This window comes from Andrographis paniculata, unplaced genomic scaffold, assembly GCF_009805555.1.
Source record: "Andrographis paniculata isolate CXL003 unplaced genomic scaffold, ASM980555v1 Contig79END, whole genome shotgun sequence".
NCBI lineage: Eukaryota > Viridiplantae > Streptophyta > Magnoliopsida > Lamiales > Acanthaceae > Andrographis > Andrographis paniculata.
The window spans coordinates 1,468,904-1,481,466 of NW_026137616.1; the positions used below are offsets into that span (position 1 = coordinate 1,468,904).

At 38.2% G+C, this 12,563-nt stretch overlaps 5 protein-coding genes across 7 annotated transcripts; 3 read left to right on the forward strand and 2 right to left on the reverse strand.

The window, feature by feature from the left end:
• Window positions 1-779: 779 nt before the first annotated feature.
• Window positions 780-3,901, forward strand: LOC127240362 (interactor of constitutive active ROPs 1-like). 3 transcript variants are annotated; one of them, XM_051259004.1, is made up of 3 exons: window positions 780-1,216; window positions 2,039-2,131; window positions 2,226-3,901. In XM_051259004.1, exons 2-3 carry the CDS (start codon window positions 2,118-2,120, stop codon window positions 3,304-3,306), a joined length of 1,095 nt encoding a protein of 364 aa, XP_051114961.1. In that variant the 5' UTR covers window positions 780-1,216; window positions 2,039-2,117; the 3' UTR covers window positions 3,307-3,901. The 3 variants fall into 3 exon arrangements, with proteins under 3 accessions (XP_051114961.1, XP_051114963.1, XP_051114962.1); XM_051259006.1 differs by lacking the exon at window positions 2,039-2,131; XM_051259005.1 differs by lacking the exon at window positions 780-1,216 and having other exon boundaries at window positions 1,244-2,131.
• On the reverse strand, window positions 3,415-4,454 carry LOC127240363 (uncharacterized). Its single transcript, XM_051259007.1, has 2 exons — window positions 4,049-4,454; window positions 3,415-3,961 (listed from the first exon to the last, which is right to left on the reverse strand). The coding sequence occupies exons 1-2, from the start codon at window positions 4,291-4,293 to the stop codon at window positions 3,544-3,546; spliced, it is 663 nt and encodes a 220-aa protein (XP_051114964.1). The 5' UTR covers window positions 4,294-4,454; the 3' UTR covers window positions 3,415-3,543.
• Window positions 4,455-5,391: 937 nt separating this feature from the next.
• On the forward strand, window positions 5,392-5,784 carry LOC127240485 (uncharacterized). The gene has a single exon (XM_051259192.1). The coding sequence runs from the start codon at window positions 5,392-5,394 to the stop codon at window positions 5,782-5,784; it is 393 nt and encodes a 130-aa protein (XP_051115149.1).
• A 1,519-nt stretch (window positions 5,785-7,303) lies between these two features.
• LOC127240502 (protodermal factor 1-like) lies at window positions 7,304-8,452 on the reverse strand. The gene is made up of 3 exons (XM_051259220.1): window positions 8,282-8,452; window positions 7,962-8,187; window positions 7,304-7,894 (listed from the first exon to the last, which is right to left on the reverse strand). Exons 1-3 carry the CDS (start codon window positions 8,418-8,420, stop codon window positions 7,561-7,563), a joined length of 699 nt encoding a protein of 232 aa, XP_051115177.1. The 5' UTR covers window positions 8,421-8,452; the 3' UTR covers window positions 7,304-7,560.
• Window positions 8,453-10,796: 2,344 nt separating this feature from the next.
• Window positions 10,797-12,558, forward strand: LOC127240306 (taxadiene 5-alpha hydroxylase). The gene is made up of 3 exons (XM_051258894.1): window positions 10,797-11,825; window positions 11,910-12,097; window positions 12,232-12,558. The coding sequence occupies exons 1-3, from the start codon at window positions 10,865-10,867 to the stop codon at window positions 12,556-12,558; spliced, it is 1,476 nt and encodes a 491-aa protein (XP_051114851.1). The 5' UTR covers window positions 10,797-10,864.
• The last annotated feature ends 5 nt before the right edge of the window (window positions 12,559-12,563 follow it).

Below are 12,563 nucleotides of genomic sequence, written 5' to 3' on the forward strand. Positions count from 1 at the left end.
TTTCAAATAAATGAAAATAACATGATACGTGGGACGAACAGAAACAACAACGTGGATATATTTTTTTAATTTATAATATATTATACAAATGTCTACTTTTGTATCATATATTTTAATATAATACTAATATTTTTAAAAATTCATTTTAAAAAACAAATGAATAAATAAATATAAGAGAAAAGGAGTAATATTCCATATTGAATATTAATTTTTTTAAGAGTATAAAATATATACCTTGAAAAATAAGAATTGAATGATTAAACTCAGTAGATTTAAAATTTTATTTAAATAATATTTAAATAATCTCATATAATAGTATTTTTTTTTATATTTTTTTAGTTTTAATTTTAAAATATTATATTACTAGTCTTGTAAAAATAAAAATATTATTTTTTTAATTTTTTTGATTTATTTTTTCAAATTATTTTCGATATAATTTTTAATATATATATTTTATTTTTTAACAAAATTATTGAATATTACTATTTTTTTATATTATGATAGCCTTCTTTATATTTTACACAAAAATAAATAAATAAATAAATAAAATCACAGACCAAAATACCTATTCCAAAATTTTCACACACACTATTAGAGAAAAGGTGGAATTATAAGAATAGGTAGAGTAAAAAAACCAAAGCAAAATTCAAAGCTTTAAAAATCACTTTTTTACATAAGGGGAGTCAAATCACTGTTATCCATATCAATAAATAATTGATGAAGAGATACGGTGGGGCTAAATGCTACTCTACTACTGCTACTGTCCTCAATATTCAATTCACGATAAACCTCCGTCTCCATCTTCTCACCTCTCTCACTCTTTCAAAGTACTGTTTGTCTTCTTTGCTTCCCCGAATTTTAAAATGAACGTATCTGGATAAAAAAGACCTTTAATTCAAACTGACTGGACTTCCCTCTCTCTCTCTCTCTCAAGCTTTTCTCTGTTCTTAACTGGGGTGGGGAGTGGTACTGTGAGGACTACTGCACACCTCTCTCGTGTCCCCAGACGAGCTGTCACTCAGTATACAAACACACATGTTTTCATAAATGCCATTAATTCAACCGCTTCTTCAAAATTAAAACGCCAGTTTTATCTTCTTTCTTGTTGCTGTGTTGTTTGGGTTTCGCTGCTTCTTCCTTCCATTTTTGGTGGTCTCGAGTTTTTGCACGCAAAGGGTAGACTGGGGAAGGGGAAACGACAAGGGGCACAATCAGGGTGAGATATGGCTGCCCTCCTGCTCTTTATTTATTTATGTATTCTGTATTAAATGTTGTACTACTGAGGAGTTTAATGATTCTGGGCTGTTTAACCTATTTCTTGCTGATCAATGAAAATTTACTTTCAAAAAATCTTCTTTTCTTTAGCAGACGTTTGAAGCCATTAAAGTGGTGTTGTCAATTAAAAAAACACTTCAGAACATCTCTGTTGTATTCTTTTAATTCAGATTTATGAGGATCTTTTAGGTCCTCTTTGGCAAGATATTAATATCCACTTTTGAGATCCCACACTCAGTTCAAAATTTTCTATGTTAAGAGGGTTGGATATTGGAATCCGTTGCCTCTGCATTGGCCCTTTTTATGACCTTTTCTTTTTGTCTCTTTGTTCCTGATATTGAAGAGATTCAGCTGATGCAAAATGATTCATCTTTATACCCTCCAAAAAAAATTGAAAAGAAAAAAAGAAAGAACAAAGAAGCAGTGAAAAGATAAATTTGTGGGCTTTTCAGATTCACATCCACGAATTGAGAGATGGCCTACACAAGCTGGCAGGCCAGCACATCTTTTGATTGCACTGGATATCTGCATGGCTGCAATAAGTTTGCACTGTAAAAGCTACTTTAACTTTTCTCAAAAAAAGCATGGCTTTAGGCCTCAGGGGAAAGTCCAAGTCCTTGAGACTATAACAAATAATTCACATCTGAAGTATCTTAGCAACAGAGCTGGAGCTGCACTGTTTTAAGCTTCTTTCGCTTTCATCATGAGTATTGCTGCCATGAATTGATTTCCCAATGTTCACTCCTCTTTGCACACAATGCAGATAAGAAACAAAAATTATAATCTTGGCTAGTTCCATTCTCTTTCGTTGCTGTTAAAGGCTTAATTTTTTCAGGGAAGAAATGCCAAGATCAAGGTAAATTTATAAATAATCATGGCAGATGCATTTTGGTTTAATTTTGTTGCTATGGCGATTAATCTTTGGTTTAATTTTGTTTTGAGAAAACCAGGGCTACGGAAATGTCTCAGAGGTCTTCTTCTACACGAGGCCCGCCTGGTCTTCGGACATCGAGCTCGGATTCCAGTTTGGGGCATCATCGTATGAGGACTGAGAGGAGCCCGAAACTAGGCGATGGTCGATCCCCACGAGGTTCGCAATCTGATCCGTTGCATCAAAAGAAATTGGGAACTCGCATTGCGGATTTGGAGTCTCAACTTGGCCAAGCACAGGTGGAGCTTAAAAGCCTCAAGAACCAGTTAGTCTCTGCTGAAGCTGCTAAGAAAGCTGCTCAAGAACAGCTGGAGAAGAAGTCGAAGAAGCAGGCGAAGGTTAGGGAAGTAGCAGTGGTTCAAGAGAAGCATTCCATGGCTAAAAAGGGAAATGAAACATCTAAGGATTTGGAGGAAGACGAAGAGACCGATGTCTTTGAAGTTCCTATCGAGAAGCTCTCTCTCGAAGCTGAGATCGAGCCACCTATCGATCAAAATGTAGTAAAGCTTAAATCTGTTTGCTCGGAGGAAGAGAATTCATCTTTAACTGAATTGGATTTGAAGAATGGTGAAATAAATGTGTTACAGATGAAATTGGACGACGCAGGGAAAGAACTAGAAGTTCTTCGACAAGAGAACATAAGTTTGAAGCAGCAGCTGGACGACGAGGAGTTAAAGATAACATCTTCAGAATCTGCGATCGAGGAACTGAGGTTGAGGTTGAAGAAGGCCGATGAAGAGCTTGAAAAAAGTAAAATTGACGCCGTGCAGATGAACAGGAAACTAGAAGCGTCTGAGAAAGCCAAGGAGGAGCTCGAAGCCGAGATGACGAGGCTGCGCGTGCAGACTAAGCAATGGAGAAAAGCAGCCGATGCTGCAGCATCAGTCCTGGCCAGAGAAATGGACACAGACAATGGGAGACGGATATCCGAGAGGTGTGGATCAATGAACAAGCATTATTATGACAGTGGATATGCAGGCGGCGGAGGTTCCCCGCAGGGACGAATTGATGAATCCGATGATGTTTTCGGGAGCGGTAAGAGAAAGGGCTCCGGCATGAAAATGTTGGGAGATCTGTGGAAGAAGAAGAGCCATAAGTAGGAAAAAATTGAATCTTGATTCATCATCTGGCCTTTATGTTTGATTAGGCATTAGGACAATGGTTGTTCTCACTTTCTACCTCTGTAATGTCACTGTTTTCAGTGGACATCGTTTTTAACTGTCATGTTATAAATCTCCAAGTCTTACAAAGTAGAACACATAAAAACTCCATCTTCCTTATTCAGCACACCTCAAATCTACAACATAAGTTTCACAGATAAATCATTTCGATGCATCCTAAATGCCATTAATTGCCTCCCATTCGAAAGGAAACCAGATTTCGTTAACTCGGTTCTGGAACTCGAAAGGGGAATTGTACTGGGTGACGATGTACTCTGTTATCTCCTTACCAATGGCGTTTGCCCAAACAGTTCCTGACAGGCTAGCATACAATGCAGCAGCTTCCCTTCCAAGATCCTCGTCCATTACAAAACCGCCGAATTGACGTACAGCTATGTAGGTGACACCCCAATCTTCAACATGGAGGCCTTTTGCTGTAGGAGGATTCTTCTGGTTCTTCTTGGGGATGTAGAAACTCACTATGAAGGACGAAGCACAGAACGGCCCGTCGCTGGGCTTCACTTGTGTCTTAACTGGACCAGTCATTTCTATTTGCTCGTGATTGTCATTCTTGCCCTGAATGTAATCAAATAACCTGGAATCAAATAATCAATCAGCCCCCAATTAATCTAAACACCAAAAAGATGAGATCGATAATTGTATAATTAATTTCGACACTCACTGGAGAAAACCAGTCCTGGTGGCGGAGACGAAGGAAATATCATCAATGGGCTCCGTCGACATCCACATGCTCGAATTGTAGCGACGGATTTCAAATCCATGTCCTTTGCCGACAACGTCGTAGCTCGGACATTCGATTCGATTGCAGGTAGGTGGGAATACGGCAAGCGGCGCGGGGGTGTTCCTGGGCCAGACGGGAAGAAGGCTCATGAGAAATGAGAGCTTGAAAAGACCTGAAGCAGCCATTGTTGTGAGAATTTTGATTCTTGGAGAAACGATGGGAGTTTTTTTCCTGGTTTAAATTAGGGTTTTTGTAGTGGTGGTGATGACGTGAAGTTTTTGGTGAGGTCCCCAATTAGCACAATGGCGATTGGCGCGGACAGGAGAGCCCTGGGGCGTCGTAGACATTTCTTTCCTGGTCTGGTATATGGCATCATCGTAGCGTCGTACTCTTGGGATTTTTTCGAAACTTGAATGGCCAGAATTTAGGCACGTGGTCTAATGTCTGCAAGATAAGGTAATCGTCTTTCTTATTTATTTATATTTTTAAGATAAGGTAATCTTTCAAAACATTCTCCACTGCAGATTATTTTTTCGTTGGAGGTTGATTTAAAAAAATAAAATAAAATGTCATATGATTAATCAATTGAATCTTCTTCAGCTCAATTATGATTGACCTGTCCGGATGGCCTGCTAGTGCTAAGTCTGGTCCGGGCCATATTTCGATATTTTAAAACCAACTTGGGTCATCGAAAAAAATAAAATAACCAACTTGGGCTCGTTACTTCAAGAGCAATTCTATTTAAAATTGAAACCAATCAAAAATGAAACATTCAAATAAAATTTGATACCATATATTAATTCATATAAATTAAAGAAAATAATGGATTAAAATATCTCTTCTTGGAACTTTGTCAAATATTGAACAATTTCGAATGCCTACATTATTGACAAAAGATATGCAACCCACGATTCAATCCGGCGGTACTACTTTTCATTGACTTTCGGTGTCGACTCGATTCGACAAACAATATTGCAAGCTCTATAATAAATATTAATGTTTTAAAGAACGATAATTTTGTCCAATTTTTCCGAACAAATGAGAAGTATAGACTGTAGGCAAAAAAAAAAAAATTATAAAAAGGATGTTTTAGTATATTATAACTCATTCAAATTGACTATATAACTCTTGGTCTTTGTTCTCAATTCTTTCTCCCCAAATCATAAATTTTTTCTTGTGTTTCTTTACCTCCAAATCTAGTCTAAGAGTATTTATCGACTTTTAGAACTTCCACCCTGAGCTTAAAAGCCAACATATATATATATATATACATATACACACATATGGAGATCGGGCAAATAATTGTATTGGTCATTGTATCTGCGATCTTCATAACTGTGGGTTCAGTGTGGATCTACTGCTTTCTTACGTCGTTCCTCGGTTTATGCTCAGATGGTCTTTGTTTCAGGCGAAGACGAAGATCTCCGCCGCCGCTGCCTTCTTGGACTGCACCTCCGCCGCCGTTTCCATCTCGGACTGCGCTGCCGCCGGCGGCCCCTCGTAGTAATGTGGAGATGGGCAGTAAGGATGGCGGTATAGTCATGCTGGTGGCTGCTGACGCGGTTGGTGTTGGTGCCACAGCTGGCCACGGCGGAGGCGGAGGCGGGGGGTGTGGCGGCGGAGGATGTGGTGGTGGATGCGGTGGCGGAGGAGGGGGCTGCGGTGGTGCTTTATGAGGAGATGTAATTTATTTTTTTTAGGACTTTGACGAGAGGAACAGAATTTGCACATAATATATATTATATATTATTTTTGTAGTTACTATTTTGCAAGCCTAATGATATTTGTGTAAAATTTTAAAATAAGTCAGATTTTTATGGATTTGTTTGGTTTTGATAAGATTTTGATTTGAGATTTAATTTATATATAGTATATTTTGTAAATAAACTAATATATTTTTATAAAAAAATTATATATATATATGGAGTGAATAACATAAAATTGAATTTGAAATATAAAACAAAAAATTATGAATCTTGTATTGATGATTACTTGTAAATAATGACAAGGCCTTTGAAATGATGAGAATTTTGAGATTTGTGTTGGAAGTTCTCATGTGGTAATGTATTCATGAAAAATAAATAAAATCATCAATGTAGTGTATCTTAATTCCTCATTTATTAATCACTATTAACACGTTCACGAGTCTTACGGGACATCATTAGGTCATTCATTATTAATTCCTCATTTTTTTCTAAGTATCTTTTTAACATTATGAATTTGTTTGTGTTATGAAATAAATGCTGAATAAAATTAATTTTATTAAAAAAAAATCAACAAAAATCAAACAAAAGTTTCAATTAAAATTTGATTTTAGGCTCAGTTTTCAAACCTCCCAAGAACTACAAAATTAGCACAAACACCGACAAACTCAAAAGAACCCGTCCTAAACCTTGACCTAAACCAACAAAACAACCCCACAAGATAAGAAAAATAAAGCGACCTAAAAACAGTGGCCTAAAAAAAAGAAACTACACAAACCGAAGGCAAAATTCGAACCCTTTGCAATTCAAATCGACACAGGGGAAGGAAATACGCCTTTGAAAGCTCCACAAAAACAGGAGGAAAGGCGCCAGCATCGATGAAGAAAGAAACGTGAGAGTGGAGAGTGATTAGAGAAAAAAATTATGCATGGATGTATGTAAATGAATGAAACAGCACAATACTCTCTCTCCACAATTTATATGGAGGGTTTAATAAATGGATGGCTCAGATTCAATACCCAGACGGCTAGAAGCAAGTCTAGTAAAATAAATATGGGTCAACAACTTGGACCGGGTCGCGGGCGCCGGGTTACATGTCAGGGTTAGGACTTAGATTCGATTGGACCACAGGTTTAAGTATGATTGTGTCTGTGTAGAGACATATCATACATTTCATTTTAAAATTCGAGTTCACTTTTTTCATAAGTTAATCTTAAAATCACTTTAAATCTATAATAGCGTACTATTATAGATTTAACATATTTATTTTATCAATTTTTACCCAATTGATGTTAGTTTATTTATTAGTTTAATTTATTATCACACGACTTCGTTATGAATACTGTTTTACCTTTTTCAGTAGATTAAAAATATAATATTATTTTATATTTTTATAAAAATTAAGAATATTTCAGTATATAATAATTATTTTTATTTTAATAAAAATAAATATTTATGAGTGTAACGTACAAAAATAATAATTAATTTATTGCTAAAATGCAACAAACATTAATCACTGCAATTCAAGAACTATAAAGGCAAGATGCACGTTGGTTAGGTCTCCATAACGACCCTTAAACATTACACCCAAATTGCAACAGGAAATGAAATTAAATAAATTAAAAACATCATACCAAAAACTCAAAAACAATTAGGGTAAGAAACTTAGAATAAGCTGCAACGTCGATAAACTGTAGAGAAATGACCTAATTGGGGATCAGAATCGAGTCTTGACTGATCTGATCAGATCTATGATCTTCTTCCATCTTCGTTTGCGAGCTTGAAGAGACGTGCTTGAGCTGCAGCAGCCTTTTCTGAGGTAAGCGAAGCAACAAAGGCGTCCCTGACTTGCGAGCTCGTGTAAGAAAACTTGGTGTGATCGATCATGGAGTTGAGCAAAGCTGCTGTTCCTTCCCTGTAGAGCTGTCCGAAGCCGTCTTTGCGCGTATTCGAAAGGGCCTGGAGCAAGTTCATACGAGCTCCGGGCCCCGCCGCCGGCAAGCTGCCGACGCCGAATGCGGTGGTCATGGTGTCCCACCACCCCATCAATCCCCAAATCAGCGTCGGGTGATTCCTCCAGTAACTGCAGACAAATTTCACGATTAATTATGGTAGATATTGATATGGTGTGTATATATATTTGAGCTTACGTGCACGTGAATGGCGGCGAGTTTGGATTTAATGGAAGCAGCGGTGATGGTGGTGGTGTCACTACTCCGGGAGTCGCCGTCGTCCCTGGAGGAGGATGATGGTATCCTCCGCCACCACTTCCACCGCCGCCTCCTGGCGGGGATGGAGTATGGGGGTGATGCTGTGTGCCGCCGCCGCCACCGCCACCGCCGTGGTTAGCATGTGTTGGAGGAGACGGGTATGAAACTGTGATAGATATTGATTATCAGATAAATATATATATATATATTGTTTGTGAGTGTGTATGTAAGAGAGAGAGAGCGGGATGAATTAATTTAACCTGGGGGAGAAATTCCTGGATAAGGGTAAGGTGGGAAGAAGAAGTTCTTCTGATCGTCAAAGCTAGCAGCCGCCATTGCAGGGATGATGATCCAGTTTTGGATCAGCAATGCAACAAGAACAGCAATCTTTCTCTCCATATTCTTCTGCAAAAGACGACCAAGATATATGTAAGAATAAGACAGGTACATATATATATATATATATTATATATAGTGGCAAGAATGGGACATCATAATAGTGAAGTAAATTTAATTAATGGAAGCAGGTAACAAGTGTGTGGTTTGTTGTATCTGTTGCTGCTGCTGCATTTAAATTCCCATTTAATTCTCATCACACTATAACTTATGTTTCCACCGCATCAAGAAACTGGTCGATTAGTTACGTTAAATAATAAACCCATTCCCAAATCCTAACCATTACTAATATTGATCTAATTTGTGACTTGTTAGCATCTGCAACAGAAGAACCTAACCATTGATTCAAAAAAGCAACTAGTTGATGATTTTAAATACAACAATGAATGCCTATTTTATTCTATCTTGGTGGAACAATTAACAAATGAAAAAAATGGCTGTCTGATCAGAGCCCATAATACATACATACATATATGCATTTAGTTTCTTAATTGATAAAAAAAGTGTAAATAATTGTTGATGAGGCAAATGAGTAGTTGAGAAGATGAATTGCAATTCAAAAAATTGATGATGGGCGTGGGCTCATTGAATTTCTTGCATCAAATTGCTTACACGCGTTATCATTCTTGATAGACCTTCATTATTTGTCTCAACATATGTAGTATTATACTTGTAAATATATATATATATATATACAAATTGTCTCGTTTATATTGAAAACAACAATGCAGGTAGCTAGCGACAGTTGAGCACAGTTATGGGGACACTGAAATCTCAGAGAGCTGGAGAAGAAAGGCAAACCATGTACTGATAAATATTTTAAATGAGGTGAGGGATGGTGGATCTATCCATCTATCTCTCTCTCTATATATATAAACATCGATCTCTAGCTGTCAAGGATATTAATTTGAACCTGCCGAATGCCTAATAGCTAGGCAATTGGTGATTGTAAGAACACTGTTATGCTTTCCATTCATTTTCAAGCTAATTAAGAGTTCTTGTCATTGGCAAGAAGCAGCATGATATATGTCCAAAAAGTTTCGAAGAACATATAACTAAATGAGCACAAGTTTATCTTCACTGCAAATAGAACCAATAAGATCATAGATCGAAACAAATCTGTGTTAAAAGTCATGTAATCCTAAAGTTGCAATATTTGCAGACAACTTACTGAGAATTAAAGGTTGAGTTGACCTTGATGTGTTTGTTCTTAGAAGGATTTGGACGGTGCAGACAATCTTTTAATCCGAGAGGGTTTGATTGGGAATCAATATATATATATATATATATTAATTACATTACTTGTTTTGGATCCACATATATAGTATATATATATATATAAGACACAACATGATCGATCGGGAACTTTCTTTCATGCAATAAGAATAGGATAGGCATGTCGTCAGTCTCACCTTTTAAAAAACACACCCACGTAGAATCCACGTACGCCTTATTTAATTTTTTTTGTCATTTTCTAATTACCATACGTAAAATTTACGTAAATAATACTCTGGTTTGGTCGGTCAACCACTTGTTTATTCTTTAACACATATCTCCGCCTCATGAAACCGCATTATTAAGGAATCCCACATTTTCTTTATTACTATTATCCTAAGTAAGCCACAATTAATTAATAAATAAATTAATTAATGATGAGCTGCAACATACGTACCTTCAACACCAACCAAATCACAGTGGTGGGTGGGTGGGTGTGTTTAAATAAATAAAATGGGAAATTGGTGCATCTGATGCACGTGCCCATATTTTCATTGCGATTTACTAACGATTTCATATACTCCATATCTCTTAGTTCAAACTTAATTTTTTCGATGACATGACCGGATAATCGCGAGGTAATTGAGTCCCGTTTGTTGGGAAGCGATCCTCTTTGAGTAAATTACAATTACCCACTTACTTTGACATTTTTTTTTTTTTTTTTGTTTTCCATGATTATTACATTACAGCTTAGGGTTTGATTATCAGAGAAAGCAGATACGCAGGGATACCTCCCATTAAATTGGTTTTGACTAATGTGCCGCCCTCTGCGAGCGGCAGCTGTACATTAAAATTATACATTTAGTCAACCCTCAGATATATTATGATGATGGATGATTTAGATTAAGGGCTGTAATATGAATTGAAATAGCTGAAATGAGGCTGCACATGCTCATCCATGTCATCAGTGATTATCTGTCAATCATGACGACGGAGCCAAAAAGAATTCCCTTTTCCTACAAGAGAAGGCATATCTATACATACATATATATATAATATATATAACCTAATAATAATTAGATCATGACGGGAAATGTAGTACCTTAATCATTCAGTGATTTGCCGACCAATCTTTCCAAAAAGATTGCCAGTTGACCTCACAACATGATACACATTGTGCTCTATATATGTAGGCTGTAATAGAACAGACAGTAAGCAGGTTTACTACAACAATGGCGACAATGGACATGAACTCTCTTGTCTACTTGTGCTTTTCGATCTTCATTGCTGTCACTTTAGTGTTAATTTGGATGGGGTGGGACAAAGCTATGTCCGAGAGGAAGAAGAAGAAGCAGCAGCCTCCAGGCAATCTCGGGCTCCCCTGGATTGGAGAAACCATGGACTTCTGCAAAGCACAGAGGAAGAACAGATTGTACGAGGAGTTCATCAAGACACGCATCGAAACCTACGGCAACACCTTCAAGACACGGCTGATGGGGCACCCGACGGTGGTGGTGAGCGGCGCCGAGGCCAACAAGTTCTTCTTGTCGAACGAGTTCAAATTAGTCATCAGCTCGTGGCCCACCTCGTCGGTCCAGCTGATGGGGGAGAATTCCATTATGGAAAAACAGGGGGAGGCTCACCGTCGCCTCCGGGGGATTGTGGCTGCATGCCTCAACCCTGGGGGGCTCGACGGGCTCGTGCCGAGGATATGCAAAACCGTCGAAATGCACCTGGACAAGTATTGGAATTGCAGGGAAAGTATCAGCTTGTATAGTCTTACGAAACTTCTGACATTCACCGTCGTCCTGGAATGCTTGTTCGGGATTGAGGTGAAGCCCGGAATGCTCGAAATGTTCGAGAAGGTTCTAGAAGGTGTGTTCGCCGCCCCTGTCAGCTTTCCGGGGTCGAAATTTTCCAGGGCGAGGCGAGCCAGGAAAGAGATTGAGAAGATGCTCGTGGACATCATCCGGCGCAAGAGGAACGAATTGGAGAAGGGTACCGAGGCCGAGGAAGGTATTCTTCTTTCCAAGTTGGTTGCTGCGCAGATTCGAGGAGAAGTTAGCGAAACGGAAGTTGTCGACAACATCGTGTTGCTTGTGTTTGCAGCGCACGACACGACTTCGTTCGCCATTGCCATGACTTTCCGGATGTTGGCTCATCATCCGAGCAGCTACTCGACCCTTCTGAAAGGTACCGATAAAATTAAACTTTTAGGTGAGATAATCGTTTAATAGAAATATTAAGATTTTGGTCGTTTCTTGAATACTATATCAGAACACGAAGAAATATTGCGTAGAAAAGAGCCCGGGCAAATGCTAACGCTTGAGGACACGAGGAGGATGCGGTATACGTGGCAAGTAGCGAGCGAGAGCATGAGGCTTCACCCTCCGATATTCGGGTCTTTCCGGAAGGCGATAGCCGACATCGAATTCGGGGGATACACCATCCCCAAAGGATGGAAGGTAAATTCAGCTTAACAAATTAGAACTATTTGTTAGATTATATAAATGCCTGTCTTACCTAACTAAAAATTTGATAAATAAATAAATAATACATACGTATCCATGAAGTTCCATTTTTGTTCATGAAAATGCAGATATTGTGGACTGCATATGGGACACACTATGATCAAATGTATTTTGAAGATCCATTGAGTTTCAATCCAAGAAGATTCGAGGTGCCAATTCAGCCATATGCTTATGTGCCATTTGGGGGAGGGCCAAGACTGTGTGCAGGATACCAATTGGCTAAGCTAAATATACTCATACTTGTGCACTATGTGGTGACTAGATACCATTGGTCTTTGGAGTTTCCTGATGAGCCCATCACTGTCGATCCTCTTCCATTTCCATCTCGAGGAATGCCCATCAGAATTTCACCTAAATCCTCGTCACCACACGCAGACAAGGAAGAAATAAAATAGATCGA